This window comes from Linepithema humile, chromosome 8 (genome assembly GCF_040581485.1).
Source record: "Linepithema humile isolate Giens D197 chromosome 8, Lhum_UNIL_v1.0, whole genome shotgun sequence".
Lineage (NCBI taxonomy): Eukaryota > Metazoa > Arthropoda > Insecta > Hymenoptera > Formicidae > Linepithema > Linepithema humile.
Window position 1 is genome coordinate 10,268,180 of NC_090135.1, and position 19,201 is coordinate 10,287,380.

Sequence of the window (19,201 nt, forward strand, 5' to 3'; positions counted from 1 at the left end):
TCTAGAATCCCACGTACACAAGTTACGCGTGCGCGCGCGGCGATTAAACTGAAATCGACACATTCTATCGTCGATATAAAACACTATTTGTAAATTCTATCGTTTTTTTTTTTTTTTTTTCTTTTTCTTTACAAGAGGAGATGCGCTAACTTACATTACATTACTTTCGACTGCTTCTAGCTTTCACTTGCAAAAATTGCAGAAGAGAGAGAGAGTTATCAGAAAGGAATAAAATTAAACAATAAATATTAAAGCTACCGTCGGAAATCCGATAAGTCCAGGGATGAAGTGCGATGAGAAATTGCGACACACTTTTTCATTAGGTTTTGTAAGTACACGCAACTCTGTGGGACATTTGATGCTTTATTACTTATATCAAAATATACATGAATCTATTTATACCTGGAAAGTATAGGCTAAATGTATCGAAAGAATCACACCAGCGTGAGTAAATCAAAGCAGAATCAATAAATAAGATTGTACGCGACGAGTCGTCGCGGGAATTATTTAATCTTCACAAAAGATTAAAATTAATCGTCTCGCGAAGGATCGCGACGAGGGCGCACGGCTCGCCGGGTCGAATGAAGAAAAAAAAAAAGAAAAAAAAAGACAGACTCAGCTCAACGAACTATCGCGGATTACAATCGTACAGTCGTTAAAAATCGCTTACGGAACTATTCGCTCACCCTAGATAGGACCTAAATACACAGCATATACAAAGAATTATCCTTAATTATGCGCGACGCTATAAACAGTTGGAACGCCTCGCACGTGTGCGAAATGGCTTTCTCTTATCGGCTCGCACCCATCCACGCAGTCGATCGGTCGATCAATCATCAATCAGACGCACGGCAGATAAACATTTACCTAGAATTATACACATTATATCCCAACTTATCTATTATCGCGTCTGGTATCGCTCGGTTAAGCTATCTGTAAAAAGAGAAGAACGCCAGGCGAACACCGCGCTATTCCTATATAGACCGCTAGAAAGACTTTATTGTCGAAATACAAAGGTTAATTAATCAAGTAAATAATTCGCTAGCTTTCCGCCTCTGTCGACTGCGAGGAACAACGCAGCGACGAGACGGAGGGAAAAAAGAAAATTAAGAAAGAAGAAAAAGACAAGGTGAACGGCTCATTTTCGAAAGGAACCCGTTTGCTCGCTGGATTCGCGAAATCTTATTGTTGTATTTATGAAATCTTATTGTATTATTCGATGCGAGAAAAATTGGGAAAGCGTTCGCGGTATCTTGAACACGTCGTGAAATTTCATTTCACAGTGCGAGAAACGCGAGTACATATTTATCAAGGCGTGAAAATTTTTATGGCAGATTTAAATGGAAATTCTAAATCGCGTTTGCTTATCTCTAAAACGTTTCCTCTCGAACTATCTTTGCAAATGAGCGCGACTTGAGTTTCAGCGATGACGTTTTCGTGGTCCTTCAGAGGAGCTTTCGCTTCCGGAATGATTGCGTTTTTTTTCTTCTTATCACGGAAACACCCTGTATTCGCGGGGATGATCCCTGCTCTTTGTCCTTCTCGGGATCGACCGTATGGGTCCGATTTTCGAAAAACAGGCCGTTCGGGAGTTACAGTTCTACATCTACGCTCTGCTTTACTCGGCTCCGCGATTATGCTTTGCAAATGTATCCTTGCTGGCATCCCGGCGAGACGAGTAACACTAGTGTGTCGTAATACTGACAGTAAAGAGAATAAATCGCTATCGACGTTAAAACTTAAACTCGCCCCCCCCCCTACTCCTCCTCCCCCTCCCCCCTCCCGCTCCCCGTCTACCATTTCGATCGGCTAACGAGTTACGATTACGATCACGGTTACAGATTATAATTACAGATACAACGCTTATCCGTATATATATTTTTTTTTAAATCTTCATTGTTGCCGCCGCCGCCGCTCGCCTACGCGAGAATACACGTCCGGAAATTTACTGTCTGATTCAATTCAACTCTCCGACAATCACTGACAGTACAAATTAACGCTCGGGCAATTGTAATCGTGATTGCCATAATTGGAACTGACACTCGGGAGATCCGGAATCGCAAATACGATTGACAAGTGGAATCGTTCCGCTAATTAGGGCATCGATCTTCTCATCGAGAATATTCAAATTTGCAGTCGTGACGGTTTACGGGTGGAGATACTTAAATACTTACGCTTCCGCGATAGATCTAAAATTAATACTTAAACTTATAATTTCGCAGGACGTTCGCGATTCAAAAAACGTTCGCGAACAACGCACGCAAATCACATTTGAAGAATTTCGAAAATAAATACTTAAACTTATAATTATCTTGAAGGACATTCCTGATTGCCAATTTAAGCAGCGAAATTCTACAAATTTTCATGCAACTTAAATTTAAAAGGAATTTCGAAAATAAATAAACTTAAACTTACTTTGAATTATCAGTTATTTTGAAGGATATTCTTGACTTGCAATTTAAACGTAAAGCAAGTTAAGTTGAGAGAAAACTTCGGAAATAAATAATTATTTAAACCTACAATTATATTTTGAAGGATATTCTCGGCTTGCAATTTGGCGCGCAAATTTAGAGAATTTCGAAAATCCAAAATACTCAATAATGTAGAAAGACAAGGAATTTGAGGAACTAGCGACTCATGACGGATTCCGGAATCCGTGACTTACTCCTCACTCTTACTCTCCCGGGAGACGAATATGCGATAACGATTTCAGCGATAACGATTACTGATACCGATTGTGCGTCCAAGGAGCACCAGAAATATTCTGAATTCAATGGGACACTCCGTGTGTATGTTTACATATATGTGTATATAGATATATATATATATATATATAAAACAGTATAAAACACTTATATATTAACGCATCAAGCCGTCTGATTAGTCTGGATTATATCGGGCGATAACGCAAAATTGCCGAGATTATCGCTTTCAATAAACCAGATTTAAAAAAAAAAAAAAAAATGATACGCGTCGAAGCACAATTCGTTGGCTAACCCTTTAACCAGTTAATTATTAATGTAATTAACTAAATAAATACACATAAATAGACTTCACATTTTATCTGAGTGATATGTATGTGTAAATTTATATATTTAAATATTTGTACCTAAATTCAAATATTTACATTTAAAATATTACGTAAAATTAAAATTCTTGGATTTTCGAAACTCCCGATCTGCAATTTTCACGAAAGAAAAACCTGAAAGGATTTCGCTGGTTAAAGGGTTGAACTAAAATTTACGTAAAAGTTACTCATAAATAATAATGCGGCTAGCTAAATAAATACCAATTTTCAATATATACAAAAAGAAGCAGTGATGAGCACATACAAAAAACATGATCAGACGCCAGTAACGAAACATAGATAACAAAGTTTTCATCACTTGCTCGCGAGAAGGAAGACTAACACATTTCCATCTTTTTACTCTTCTCATCTTTCGAACAGTCGGAATGCTAGGATTAAATCGAAACGAATTGTCGATAGCGGAAAGCAAATTCGCTTTTCGGGCGAAATCGTGCGACAATTTTTGAGAGTTATAATCTAGTTTTTCATACAATTGCGTTATACGCACACCTGGAACTTTATCTTTTTACGATTCAAAAATTCGTGAAACTAAAGTCAATCACAGTAAAAATTATTACATTGTAAAATTTTTAGATTTCTGGATATTAAAAGATATTTGTGCTTTTTAATTCCTAAATTGTCGGATCTTCCCTTGAGACACTCTATATTACAGAAATAGACGATCTTTCTCGCGTTATGCCGCATAATGACGTGTTCTTGTTTAATATAAGAAACTTGCGAGGTAAAGCGTGAAAATGAGAACGAACGAAGGGAAAGAAAATAGAATAAAAAAATTTATTACTATTATTGCAATTAATTATAAATATCAAGAAAAGATTCTAAGAATTCTAAGACAATTCAAAGAAGTAAAAATTCGAAAAAACTGAAGATTTAAAGTCTGAAGACTTCCGAATCGGAAAATTCGAGAATGTAAAAATCATAGAATTCAAAAACTGAGGAATCTCCGACTGTCACGAAATACATCTCACCAATCCATATGTCGTTTGATATTCTTAAAATCCACACTTTCGTTGTTTAGATCAAATTAATACCACACGATTATATTACATTTTCGAAAAAATATAGGAACAATTAATGTGTATTGAAATAAACTCACTTTCTAGATCCGTCATTATCCCGTTCGCTCTTCCATTTCTATATCATTCTTGTCACGAGGATATTTTTTTCGAATTTTAATATCTTATCAAAAATTCATCGCTCGTGCGACGATAAAAGATGTACAGAGGTCTCTACATTTTTAACGTTTCCATCGGAAACCACGAACTCATCGCGAATGCAAATTCACGCTTCGCGTCGCCGATTCGCACTGCCACGTTGATGCAGCCGAGAACAGTCGCACCTTGCGAAGGTGCATAGATCCCTCCTATGGCCTTTAGGCGTTCTCCTTTACGTAATTGCACTCTGTGTCTCCGAGTTACAGGGTGTTCTGAAAATAGTCGAGCAAGTTTTCCGGCGCGGCGAAAACGATGGAACGAAAGATCGCGTATATCTTCGAAAAATTTTCATCTTTTCGCTAATTGAATTTAAAATTTGATTCTTTTGTTTCTTCAGTTATTTATTTATGTAACAGGCGAGAAAATCGATTATTCTTACCCAAAAACTGCGAGATCTAAAGATAAAAGATCTAAAAATTTTAGATTGTAAAATTCGATGGATTTTAAGGTCGCAACGGTTTGATTTTTCTCAATGGTACTCGCAGTTCTCTTTTTACGTAGCGACATCGCGATACAAAATCGAATTTGCTTTCCAATCACGATGTGACTCGCAAGAAAGTCGGTTGCACCGTGACAGCGTCACGATATGTCTTTTCTTCGCGGTGTATCTCGCGCGATAATTCGCCAAGGCGAAGAAAGATTTATTGTGAATTTCAATCTCGGAATTCGCTTCTGAAAGCAGCAAAACCGCAAAGCGGCATTTTCACAATCTTGATGCGCGATTCAAATTAGGTACGTCCGAAATCCTGAATTGGAAATTTTCCCGAAAATCTGTATCAAAGACAAGAGTTTATTTTGCTTTTGTAGAATTTTATAGTCAGAAGTAAAGGATAAAATTTCTGAATGAAGACCCGAGATTTTCGCACGAAATTCGAATCGCCAAAACTGACATCGCCTCGCGATTTTTTCACCAAAATCACCAACGCGGACGAAGAATCTTTCTCGCGGGATTCTTGAGTCGGGACGAAGAGGTCCTAGGACGAGGAGCTTCGAGGTTTTCTCGTGCAAAATTTGATTGCCGAAATCGAGGTCGCCTCGCAGTCCATCGAACATCAAGAATCATGGATAACGAATCTTCCTCGTGGGATCTTCGAATCAGGACGAGCGGACGCAGCTGATGAAACAAGGACCTCGAGACCTCGTCGCGTGTTAAGGACTCGTGTCAGGATCGAAAATCGGCTCGCGGAAATCAAGAGTGGCAGGATCTCGCAGGATTCTCAGTTCGGGGACGAATGCGAGGACCAAGTCTCGCCTTAAACGAGGACCTCCAGGCTCTCGCGCGAGCGAGCCTTCTGCTGTCCGCACTTGCCGTTTGCCTGCACTATCATGGCGACCGACTGGCAGCCGCTCTCGGACGCGACCGGTCGTATCGCCGGCATCGCCAGTCTAAGTTTGTACCAGAATTTCCGACCACCGCTACCGGCCGCAGTTCCGTCACCGCCGCCACCGCTATCGCTGCCGCAGCCTTCTTGCCAACGCAGGATCGTCAACCGATCGAGGCAGATATCGCCGGTGTCCCGGCGCTTCGCAATCGTCGCCGTCGTGCTGGGCAACCCCTTCAGCGCGACGACGATCGTCCGCGTGGACAACGACGACAGCTGCTTCAGCACCGTGCACACACTTGCGTCCGTCCAAATGTTGCCCAAGGAAGCCGGACTAAGCACGACGATGACTCGTCGGGCCGTGGCGGCGTGCGGGCCGATCTCCAGGCTCCCTGCAACACGAAGAACGATCCTATTTAAGTAGAGCATTTTTTTTGGAGAAAGAATCTTTGAAGCTTCAAGCATGCGAAGAAAAATACTTTCAAGAGAGAGAGGGATAATTTTCTCGGAAATTTTTTCTAAATGGCAAAATCATAAGTATTGGAATTTTTCGAATTAAAAAATTCAGCAATTATTTCAGTAATGAGACACTTTGCATCTTTTTTTAATCGAATCTTGAGAAAGGATCTTTATTAATATTTAAATTGGAATATTTGTGAATACAAACTACGAAAATTGTTACGAAACGAAAGGAGAGGAAGAATATTTTCAGAAATTTATTCTATAAATAAAAATTTATTCTATAAATAAATAAAAATCTTAAAGTAGAATTTTTTGCGCTGGATTTTTCGAGTTTTTAAATTAAAAAATTGGTGAATTATTTCTCGATAATGGGATGCTTTTAAAAAATTCAGCGTTCATAAAAGAATACACGTTATTATAATTATCGGCGTGCACAGTAATGCAGAGGTTTCGGTTTTCATTCAAAATATCGGTCACGATGCTTTTCCGTGAAACGTTCGCGAGTCCGATTACGGACTCGACACTCCGATAGTGCGCTGAATTTTGCACGTGTACAAACGCACTCTTTTCCGTTGGAAAATATTGTCCTGCCACGGCGTGGCGGCACACGGTTGAATTTCACGGGCGATAAAGTGAAAGCAAACCGGCAGTGGTGTACGAGCAATAAAACCGCGCCAGCTCGCCGCGTAATGTATGAGTTACCGCGCGCCACCGTGTATATATTCAGCCTTCATGCAAGCAAGCAAGCGCCCGCGAGCTCAGCAAAAACTGATCGACCGAATAGATGCCGGCGTTACGCTCCGTTGTTTCCCCGGGGGAAACTTCGTTAACTCCGAATGAAACAGTGATCCGCAGTGTCTCTGTGTGCTGCTTGAAAATGCACGGAGTTTGATTAAAATCGGTATTTAAGTGAGAAAGCGCGGAGAAAAGTGCCGCTTCCAATGACGCTAGTTCCATCGACGTGGACAGCTCAAATAATTAGATGATTAAAATAATGAGAAGGTTAAAGTAACTTAATTAGAAAAAATTGCAAAATCGCTGACTTGTAAAATTGGAATGAAGGTGTCGGCTCTTACGCTAAATACGCAGAGGTATTTAAAACTATGACAATCTCTCTATAAATCTTTTCTATCGATGCCTCCGTCGAGGAAAATCAGTTCCACGATTGCGGATGAAAAGTGTTCACTTTCTAATAATCGTTCTTAATTTTTAAAGCACGAATCCGATGTATTAAAAAATATCATTTCTAATGGATGAAACCGAGAGATAGCATCGCCAACGTGCAAATCAGGATTTTAATTAAAGCAAGGAACCAATTGCCCGCGGCTTGGTAAAAATCTGCGCTCTCAGTTGGGGCGAAATTATCAAATTGCCGAAAACTTATTCAACTCGAGCCCCGTTCGAGAGCGAATACACGCATTCCGAATTTCATCAAAATTCAAATTTCCGAATCGACGAGGCAGCTCGGCGCGCGCGTACGAGTGTTAGGATTAATCGAACCGCAGATGAGATCGGGGAGACCGAAAGACTCGATTGGCTCATCATCGTCACTCGCAGGTGGAACTTCCGGCCCGGCCCGGAGGAGAATTATGACTCTCCTGCGGACGCACGCGAAATCCCCACGCTTTGATGATAGCGAACTTTGTTCATTGACTATCAAACGTCGGCGGTGCGGCCGGACCGGCGGCGGTTGCGAAGTTCACGTGTTTGAGTCCCTTTCGCTCGCGCGCGCACGGACCCCGAAGCGACCTCGACGGCAACGGCAGCCATCACGCGCACAGGCAGGATGTAAACTCATAAGCTGTGTAATCGGGATACCGTAATTAGCGCGCCGAGTACACGGCCGAGTACACGGCCGAGTATACGGTGTGCAAGCTGCACAGACGAACAGCAGACACACATGCGCGCGCGTGATCTCCGAGATCTACGCATTTGGCCGGCTGTATGTACGCCGTCCGATCGTGCACTTTAGTGGAGGACGATAAAATGCACTCCGCACTCGGCGTAATCAGCTTGGAATGGTAAGATAGCGTACCGGCTAATCGGACGGCTGTAATTGGCCCGTTAATGTTGTCCGAGAGCAAAGTGCATAATCTGGGAATCGCATAGTGTTGTCTAGATTTGCAGTGCGCGATGCAACACATGCGGTGCGTTCCACGCTTCGATGATATAATGAGCCAAGTAATTAGAATGTTAATGATCATTTCTGCAAATTGCAAGGCGAGTTTCGGACCTGCGGCAATGCTCCGCGACGCAATTTTCGACAGTTCTTCGAGTGTAAAGCTCGCTTTGGAGGATCTGGAATTCGCGATTCAGATCTGTTTATAATTTATTAACTTGCTCATTTTTACGACTGACAATTTTGTGTCACTTCGAGATTAATCCATAAAATCCAAGAATGGACAACTATTTCAATCATTCGCATAATTTTTATATTGTTTCTAATTTTATCATTCTGAAATCAATGCGATGAATGTAATACGATCTGGATTTATTTTCTCCCTCAATGCAAGATATATTATATTTCTACTGCACTACTACTAATTATTTTAATTGGTTTTTTTCTTATGATCAACAATTTTGTCATACTTCAATATTAATAAATTCGTCGGGCTGCTAAGTTCAAGAACTATCCCAATTCACGCTAATCATTATATTTATCATTTCCAATTTTGGAATCAACACAATATGAGATTAATCTTTCCCCTCCAATGCAATTCTAAATACTATGCTAAATTCCCCACTGCTACTAATAATTATTCTGATTCACTTTGTCTCGCACTATTTTTATCACTGTCTGAATTAATTATGTTAATTTAAAGAAATTCCCGAATATTTTTCGCGATGCATCTCCTTCTCCGACGTCGCAGTCGTCCTGGCAGTATCCTTCAGCAACTTCGCGGCCCGAAAATGGCGCACTCGTGGTACACGTGGGGTCTCCGTGCACCTAATTCGATACCACGGCCGCCGCAGAGACAAACGAGACACTCCACGGCCGAGAAAGCGCGGCGAACTTTCTAATTCAATTTGCCGAGTCGCCAAGTTGCCGTAATTCCCACGATCCGCCGAAGGGTTTTCTTCTCCTCCTCTCATTACTTCCGGTTATGTTCCGCGCCCACCCGCGGAGGGCCGCCACCCGTGTCCTTGTCCAGGATAACAATCCCACGACCGGGTCCTTCCGTGACGCCCGTCGGGTTGCAAATCTTCTCTGCGCTGAAATAAATTGCCCCGACAAATGCCCGTCTGCAACCGGCAAAACGGCCGTGCCATCGCGTGAGCGGCGAAAAAAATTGCCCCACATTGTTACCAGCGCGGTGGTTTTGGTGCTACAATTGGATTGGCAACGGCGGAACAAAGGCAGGCCGACCGGTTATTTTGTGTTTGTCGGCTGGTTTCCTGCTTCTACGCGAAATTTCATCCAATTGAGTGCCCCCGTGGCTTAGAGATCTACATTGTTAGGTGTCTTTTGCGGTTCCGTAATTTTAGAAAATTGCAAGAAATAGATTCGGGACATTATATTGTCTCGCGACTTATTTTCGAATTTAACAGAGCTGGTTTTAAAATAGCGGAATTAATAAGTGCATGAAAGTTTTTGAATTCAATCAATTATACTGTCGGTCAATTTCCTGCTTCTATGCAAAACTTGATACCGTTGAGTGCTCCGTTATTTAGGGATCTACATTGTCTCCATCGGTTTCGTAATTTTAGAAAATTGCAAAAAGTAGATTCGGGACATTATAAAATTTCGCGACTCACCTTTGAATTTAACAGAGTTGGTTTTAAAATAGCGGAATTCATAAGTGTATAGATGGTTTTGAATTCAATCAATTACACCGTCTGTCGATCAATTTCCTGTCCTTAAGAAGATTCGGGATATTATTAATTAGTTTCGCGAATTACTTTTAAATCTAACAAAGTACATACTAAAAAAAAAATGAAGTTGATACATTTATAGATGTTTTTCACTTTAATTGATTATATTATCGGTTAGCTTTCTGCTGGTACGCAAAATTTGATCAAGTGTCTTCCTTTAGAGATCTATATTACACATATTAGATATTTTGTGATTCCACATTTTCAGAAAATTGTAAGAAATAGATCCGACACATTTTGCAGGAATTTCGCGATCTAACAAAGTTGTTATTAAAATAACAGAATTAATCAATTTATTTAAATGTTTCAAAGTTGAATAAATTTTATTGCCTAATTTTCTGCTTCTAGGATTCGCTTTATTGCATTCGTTGTTCAGGAATCTACATTGTTAAGTATCTTCGCGGTTCCGTAGTTTTAAAACCCGCAAGAAGCAGATTCGAGATATTGTAAAATTTCGCGACCTTCGAATCTAACAGAATTAGTGTTAAAGTGACAGAAAAAAAGTATATGTGTGCTTTTGAAAAAAAAAAATGAATGAACATATCAAACATTAACACATCAATCTCTAAAATCCTTAAATTTAGCTGACTAAATTTGAAAATCTTTAACTTGCTAATAAAGTACTAACTCGTGCAAATTTAATACTCGGTTCAAAATTTCTATTTAAAGTTGCCTTTGTATTCCGATTCGATGGTCTTAATTTATTTCAACCTGATTCCATAAATGCACGAATAATAAATTCAATTCTCAACCCTCATGCATATATCCATCCCCCTTGTGTACACGGCGTTTGATCTTCCGACCTAATTTGCATTCGCACCACTCTTAATTAAACCATTGCGGCGCGAGACGCGGGCGCGCTCATTACGCGCTCACTAATCCCGACTCTCGACCCGGCAAAACCATCGCGCGATCGATTTTCCGCACTTTCCGCGAAAGCTAATTCGATTCGAAAGCGCGAATTCGTTGCCCGTGCGATAACGCGGCTTTTATTCAGCCCTAATTCATAAGCTGCGCCCCGTAAAATTACTTATCGACCCGCGCGCGCCGTTTGTCGTCGCCGTTCATCGTCGTGCGGTCCCGCAGCAATTCGTGGCCCACATTCGCCGCCGTTGAATATTTACCCTCCGACCCCTTCTAAACCCCCCCCCCCCCCGCTTCCCATCCCACTTGCCTACGGCGTTTGTATTTGCATGGTGCCGCATGCGGGCTGCATCGCCGCGGGATGCACCGCAAAGCAAACCCCATAGGGAGAGCCTATTGAGAGCGCGCACAGTTTCTCCTTCTCCTCCCCCTCCTTTTTCCTCCTTTCTCCTTTGTTTTTAAAAGGAGAATGCCTCGTTCCCCCCCCCCCCCCCCCGCGGAACACGGATAAGGATCTCTGTGTCGTTGCTACTGAATTGTTACGTACTGGGTGTCGCGAATTGAACGCATCCAGCGTCTTGGAAGACTTTTGCGACGGAAATATGTTGCGATAAAAGTAATTTGCACAATGTTTGAAAAAAATTCTACTTAATAAAACAAAATTGAGAGGTCCGCGCGAGTAGACTCATCGCGCGGTTTGCAGCTAGCGGTCATTCTCGCACTCTCATTTCAACCCTTTCTCATATTCGTTCTCTTTTCCTCACTTTTTCATCTCCCAGCTCACTTACATAATTCTATACCGCTCATAACTCATAATATTACTACTAAAGTATCTCGCCGCGACTAAAGAAATAAGCTGATAAAACAACTTCTTAAAAGAGATAAAATATTTTAAAGGGATTAAATGTTTTGAAATTAAAAAATATCAATTGAAAATTATTGCCAATTTTTGAGAGTCAAATCATAATTTACGTATTTAAATAACATTCGTAAATATCATAATATCTTTTAATAGCAATATCACAAGTAATGCGGTCGCATTGCGGTACAAATAAAAATTTAATATTCTTCCTTAATAAATACCGAAATAATTATCAAAATGTTCCTCTTGAGATTTAAATTACTGTAAATTCTGCACGGAATTCTCATAAGAATCATTTAAAGAAATCGAGTCATAATTTAATATTTTTTATAAATAGCAATATCAATGCGGTAGCGTCGCGATGTCCAGAATATACGAATATTAATATTTCTCTTAATATTTTTTATAATATTCTCTTTTAATATATCACTCTTCAACAAGTTATTCAACGAAATTATCAATAAACGCTTGTTTCGTAAATTAAATTACTGTACAAATTCTGCATAATTTTCGTAAGAACCATTTAAAGTCTTTAATCGTATTATCGAATTAACTGAAATTAATTAGCATCTCTACAATTCACACGCGTTATATGGAAAGTGGCGAAAGTGGGGGAAATCTTCATTAAAGGAAAGATTCGTGGAAAGGTCGTTATTGCTTAAAACGATATTGAAGCCGGTTATAACCCGGTTATACCGCGACTACGTAATTATCCGGGAGGGAGTCGCCGGCTTAATTAGCGTGAGGGCGTGTACTTACAATTGTGATTCAGATGGGACAGCTCCAGCGCCGTGCATTTGTATCGATGCCTGGATTCCAGCGTGGGTATCACGATACCGATCACCAGGCTCGAGTCCTTCTCGTGGTAGCACACCAGCGCGTCGCATTCCTTCCCGTCTGCAATGCATAATTATGCGGGAGCGTGATTACGTGTCTCTTCTTTTGGCGCAGTTCGTCGACGAGCAGGCTCGAAACGTGTTTAGAAAGTATTCGAGCCTTGAATATACATAAGCGAATTTTTGTGAGATATTTTTTCACTTAATCGTGCAACGTATAAATCTTGAAGAACAAAAACAAAATAACAGAAAGAGGCTGTGAACCAGAAGCGCGATTGTTGAGGCGTAAAAGACGTTAAAAATTGAAATACAAGTAAGAAGTTATTAATTGACAAGTGAAAGTTTTGAACAGCCTTTTTTTGTTGTTTTTTTTTTTATTTAAGTATTTTTAATAACTTTACATCGCAATAGTAAATTGTTTTTTTCAACAATTTTCAATGAGATCTTAATTTAAGTACTCGACTTAAATTTATCGTAATCGTCTTACTGCTACTTAAGTTTTTGCAAAATTATTACAAAACTATCCATTACGAAACCATGCGGCCATTGAAATAATTTTAAGAGGCTTTCGAAGGATTTTATGTATAAAATACACGACACCCGCTCAAATCGATCAAATGTCTTTGATCGACCTTTGGATTTTTCACAATCAGCAAAACATTATTGAGTAAATTAACAGGTCGATTTTCAGACGAATTAACTTAAAATTAGATGACTCTTTGGCGTGCTAACGGATGCGTCGGCAGCATTGCGCATTCCACGTGCAAGCCGCCGAAGATTCTCCTCTCATGAATATATGAATATGAATATAAAGCAGAAATTTGGCGCCTGTCTGCGAGCTCATTCGATCCGAGAGAGAGTTTAAGTGGAACAAGCGTTACGCGGCGGCGGCGGCGGCGGCTGCGGAAGGGACGGAAGGGTGGCGAGTGTAATAATTCGCGCATTATCGCTTCCGTTTACTTGGAATTTATTCGCCGCCTAGTAGTCAGAGCTGCGCGTAACCGTTCACTCGAGGAATAGATTAAATCGTTATCACCGGCACGCCATTATGCGCGTAAAACGTCCCATAGAGATAAATAATGTGCGTTGTAATAACCGTGCTTATATGACGCGCGTTTAAAGGAAATCGGTTACGGTGTGCTTTTTCGTTTTTATCACAATCCCGATGTGTTTATCGGATCGTACGTTTACGAAGAGCCCGATGCGTCGAAAATACTTGGTGAAAAAGTGAGAGGAATAAACTCTCTCATCTCGATTATTTTCCGATCACATCCCGATTTAAATAATCGCAAAATATTGCTATCGATAAGTCGCTTGATATTCAAATGAGATTGAATTGTAACGTTAATATCGGAGAAATTTGCATTTACATTGTTTACTTAGAAAATTAGCGAGCGCGCATATTAAAATTATTCAATATTTAATTACCTATTAACTTATTAATAATATTAAATTATTTAATTTAAAGGCGTCATTTATTGCTGAACAAATATAATTATACGTTATAAATACAAAGCAGACTATCTAAAGAATGAAATTTTCTGCAAATTTAATGTAATCTAATAATATCTATCGTAATGGAAATATCTACAATGATTAAAATGACGTATTTCCTATGTTTCCATTTATTATGCATGGCTGGAATGTGCAACAAAGGGATCTCGTCCCGAATCTGGCTATTTTAGCGGACCGATTATAGACTCAAGTTTAACTGACTTGACCTTAATGAATTGAGAGAGCCGAAGGGCCGAAAGTCTGTCATTCCGCTCGCGAAAGTCGAGCAAACGATGGAAACCGATCGGCACTGTCATGCTCGATTTCTCACGACGAACGTCCGTCCCACGACATCTCGCCGCATCGTACGGCGGGCAGCGGCGGGAGAAAATTACGACGATTACCGGCGGATTCCCGGAACGCAGCGGAGACGGAGGGACGTCTCTCTCCGAACGCGCGCCCGCTTGCTCCTTCGCCATTAGCGTCCGCTCTCGGCGAGGTCCGTTTTCTCCGTCACGTCGGCGAGATCGCCGGCGCGACGTGACGGTATCATTTCTGCCGGTCGACCGCGAAGCAGCCGCCCGGCTAATGATATCTCGTTGCATGGCTAATGCCGCAAATTGCGGCCCCGCGTAATTGGGCCCGACGCGACGTGATGCTGCAATTCAACGCTCCCCTTCGCCGGGACGCGGAGCAGGAGGCGCAGAAATAACGCCTCGATGATTTGGGACGTCTCTCTGATGCCTTTGTGCCGCCTTCTGTATAATGACTTTCGAATATTTGTTTTCTGAAACTTATTCGGGAGATAGAAAACGAAAGTTCTCTCGAGAAAAGATTTTGGAATTTTCCACCAGAGATTATAAATTTACATTTAGAACAATATGTGAGATTTCACATGTGGAGATTATTTTGCTCTGAAAATAATACTAAATTTCAAATATTGGATCAAAACATTTGAAATGTCTTTCTGATGCCTTTGGGACGCCTTCTGTATAATAGCGGTTCAAATATTTATGTTCCTCGAAATTTATTTGGGGTTATTCTAGAAGCTGAAGAAAATTCTAGAGAAAAGATTTCAGGACTTTTGTACGAGAAATTATAATAAAGGTACGGACTTAAAAACATTAATTCTTCTGAAAGTAGCCAAAAAAAATTATAAAAGTTTGTGGAAAAAATTCCCCACAAATTTAAGAAAGATTTTTATTGCAGGGGTACGAAAAATGACATGTTTTACGGATTCCTTCTGCACATAATCTATGTAATTTCGTAAATGCGCTCTTTCAACCTGAAATAATAGGGACTAAGCCTTTTCTACCTCATTCTATCACGTTGAATCGCAAGGCGCGGTTAAATGTTGGCAATAATCCCACTTTAATTGTTAAACGTAATATGCAAAGGGAAAAAGAGAAAGAGAAGCCCGATGTAATGAGTCGCGTCGTTTTACCGTTCATATTACAGCGCGTCTGAAATATTGAAGCACCCGGGAAACGGCGGCATCGAGAGAGAGAGAGAAAGAGAAAAAGGGGTCCCCGTAAAATCCTTTGAAAGTTCCTGCCCCTGGCGGAATTAGCGTTACTTAAGTAAATTGCGCGAGAGCGGGAAGAATTAAAGTGCGATCGGCGGTGAGCAAAAGAAAGAGGAAAGAATGAAGAAGAAAAAAAGACAGACGCAGCTCATTAAGCCCCGACTAAATCGAGGTTCCTATTTACGCAAGCTCCTCCCCCAGAACATGGTCTTAGATAAAACGACATTGTGCCATCTTCTGTGCCTGCGCAAATTTTCCACCTTTTCTCCCTCTTTTCTTCCCTGCTTTTAGAAGGATTAAATTTTCGGCGGAATTCCACTTTCGAAAGAACTGAATTTTTTTTACGCGCGAGAAACTGCATTTTTTTGTAATTTTTTACGATTCTTCGTTGCCAAAGTTCTCCGTAAAATTTTACTTCTGAAGAAGTTAGAATTCTTTAGAAGTCTGTTTCCTTTTTAAAATCTTGAAAGTTAGAATTATAGAAAATTGGACTAATTTTTATTGAAAAATGCTTATTTATATCGAGATTTTGTTTAATTCGCCTTTTGTAAAATTTTGTCGACTCTTAAAAAATTAGAAGAAATCAAATCTTTTAATTTTCTAGGAATTAAAAATTCTAGGATTCTAAAATTATGATAAGATTAGCTAAGATTAAAATTTTAGCAAAATTTCTAATCTCCTCTCATTTTTTTTCCAGATAGATTATTATAAATTTATTAATTCTTATTCCCAATCGTGAAGCATATAACGCGCTGCAATCTTGTAGTCGTAAAGCAAAAGCTGCTGCACTTTATCACTCATAAAATTAACCTCCCGAGTCTCATGTTCTTTTCAAGATAAGCAATCCCGTAAAAAATTCATCCCTTTCAATTTGCAATACACGAGACGCCCGGCGGGGCGGCTAAAAAGGAGGAAAGCAAGATCCCGAAGGATCTTAAAACGCAAACGTCCGGGAAACGATTCCCACGGGACTCATCCCCACTATCAGCATTATTTAAACAAATCGAGCGGACGCGGAAACGACGGGAGGGAGAAAGCCGGAAGGATTAAGACGACAATCGGCGAGATGGTAAGAAAAAGGATCAAGAAACAGCCGCTTTAATTTCCACGCCGGAGTCTCGCGGTACTTCTCGCGGTAATTAAGAGTCGCAATTAAGTGGGCGAAAAAGCGCCACTGATAATTACCGCCGGCGTCCCGGCGAATTTGTCGCCGCGAAAAAAAGACGCCGAGCGGGATAACGAAGACGAGGGGGGGGGGGGGACCTTCGGCCCGTCGGGATTTCCTTAGTCTGCCGGGATTAGGGCGGGATCCCGGCGCGATCCGCGCGACTTTGGACTTTACGTCGCGCCGTATTCACGTCTTTAGACAATGAGATTCCGGGCGTTTCGGGATCTGCAGATCGGGGAAGTTTGGAAGGGCGGAAAATTAAATTTCTCCCCGGCGCCGCTCCCCCTCGGCAGGATTTCCGGTATTCCAGAATTTCGGGTGTCGCGCAAATCCTTCTTTCTTCGCAAAATTATATTTTACATCCTGGAAAATTGAACGCCCGATGGTCCGTGGCTTTCCCGGGGTCTTTAAATTGTCGGGGAAAAGTGTAAAAAGGGATTTTACCGCGTGTAAGTCTTCAAAATCCTGAATTTGCCTCGAGAATTCCGGGATTTTCACGGTTCGAGGATCTCGGGATGCAATTCCTGAGTGGCCGGCGAGATCGCGCGAGGAAGTTACTTTGCGATTTATGCACTCACCGTTTTCCTCGAGACGGGCGAACTTGTCCCTGCAGAGTAATGCAAGTGGCAGCCAACAGCGTGCGTAAAAGGCGCCAGCTGATAGCAGCAGCAGGATGACGAGGACCGCCAGCAGAAGCGATTTCCGCCAGGATCCGTTCGGAAGGCTCAGCATAAACTGCGGTTCTGCAAAGAGAAAACAACCTCAAACTTTGTAGAGAAGACTCTAAGTAACAGACACAATAAATGTAATAACAGACAGTAATAAAACAAACGTGTTTCTCAAATTAAAAAGCAACATCACGCTGCTGCGATTAAGTGCGAAAATTTCTAACTTTCTTGCACTTGAATTTTTTCTACCTTTTCTTAAAATACAAATTACGCAAATCCTTATAAAAATGAATCGTTCAAAATACAGAAATAGAATATTTCATAAAGAATTATTGCATTTTTAAAATTGCATTGCGGATAATATCGAAGGTTAACAATGAGGTGTTACAATGTAAACATCCAGGCTGCTAAATGGTGAAAAATTAAATTTTGAAGTTGAGTTTAATTTAAAAGTGAGATTTCACGGTTGTACAGCGCATTGTACCAATTTGTTCGAAACTAATTTATCGCACCAATAATTAAAATCGATAAAGTAAATCGTCGGCGTGCGGTATATTTTCTGGACATTTCCGGCGATTATTATGTAAAATGAATTCGATGCGCATATACTCGTAACGCAACGAAATTGAATGAATGCATTTTACCCTTTCAGCCGTAACTAACAATAACAGTAAACAACTGTAAATAACAAGAGAGATTATTTTATGCGTCGTGTTCCAAGTTTCATTCAAATAGAGATTTATGGTTATTCAACGTAATGATTATTCAATATAAATTAAATTAAAAAGAATATTAACAAACAATATATTTAGTAGAAAGAGCCAAATTAATATTCGATAATAGATAAACATAATATATCGAAACATAATATACAAACATAAAATCGAGAAAGTTGATTCAGCATTCCTTTTTTTATTTTATCATCTCTCGTAAATTGTAACTTTATATGTCGCGATGAGTCCGTGTTATATTCGCGTTAGCAGAAAGAAGAGTTGAAAAATTTCGAAGATCTTTTTAAACTGACCTTGTCGGTACACGTGAGCGGGTAAAGTGATCTCCTTGTCGATGCCGTTGCTGACTTCGCATTTATATTCGCCGTAATCCTCGAGAGTGACATCCTGGATCTCCAAATAGGAGCCGATTATCTGATCGCTCTCCCTGCAAACAAAAATGCACGCTTGTGTCATAACTTTTTTTTTTTTAAATATTCAAACTATTTCTAAAAAAGACACAAAATTTTTTTAAAGTTGTTAGAAAATTAAAATTAAAATTTTTGTGTCTGAATATTATTAAATTTTTAGTTATTTTTTCAAATTTATTATAAAATTTGATTATCAGAATTTGATTATCATTTAATAATGAAATAAAAAAATGTCACGACAAAGCAAATTTGAAATAACAGAAAATCATTTCCACATTTTCAAGAATAATGATCTAAAGATCTATGAATCTTTCAACGACCTGTCAAACAACATTCAATAAAAAAAAAAATGGACAGACTCGAACAAAAAACTTTTGCGGACATGCGACACAGTTGGAATTATCGTCGATTCTCTATTTTCTAGAGTTTTAAAACTTTCGTTACACACTGCGTTGCAACGCGAAAAAGCACGGCATTATTGCACTTTTCGCAGCGCGTTTTGCAATCTAGAGTGCATTGAAGCGCGCGTACGTGTGTTTTGCGTCGCGCTGCTCGTTTTTTCGGCGGCTGTCGACTGCAAACGAAAAGAGGGGGGAAAAAAACAACGGAAAATCCGCGTTTTATTCGGCATTCCCAGTGCGGCGAGCCGCGACGGAGCGAGTTCCGGCCGCATCCCGTTACACA

The 19,201-nt window shown here is 40.3% G+C and overlaps 1 protein-coding gene across 1 annotated transcript in view; it reads right to left on the reverse strand.

The window, feature by feature from the left end:
- Positions 1-343: 343 nt before the first annotated feature.
- LOC105676823 (interleukin-1 receptor accessory protein-like 1-B) overlaps positions 344-19,201 on the reverse strand; it is a 155,690-nt gene continuing 136,832 nt past the window's right edge. The window contains exons 4-7 of the mRNA XM_012375013.2: positions 18,401-18,534; positions 17,287-17,451; positions 12,445-12,582; positions 344-6,016 (exon numbers count right to left, since the gene is read on the reverse strand). Of these exons, the coding sequence (XP_012230436.2) occupies positions 5,556-6,016; positions 12,445-12,582; positions 17,287-17,451; positions 18,401-18,534 (898 nt within the window). The 3' untranslated portion in view covers positions 344-5,555. The remainder of the gene's footprint in view (positions 6,017-12,444; positions 12,583-17,286; positions 17,452-18,400; positions 18,535-19,201) is intronic.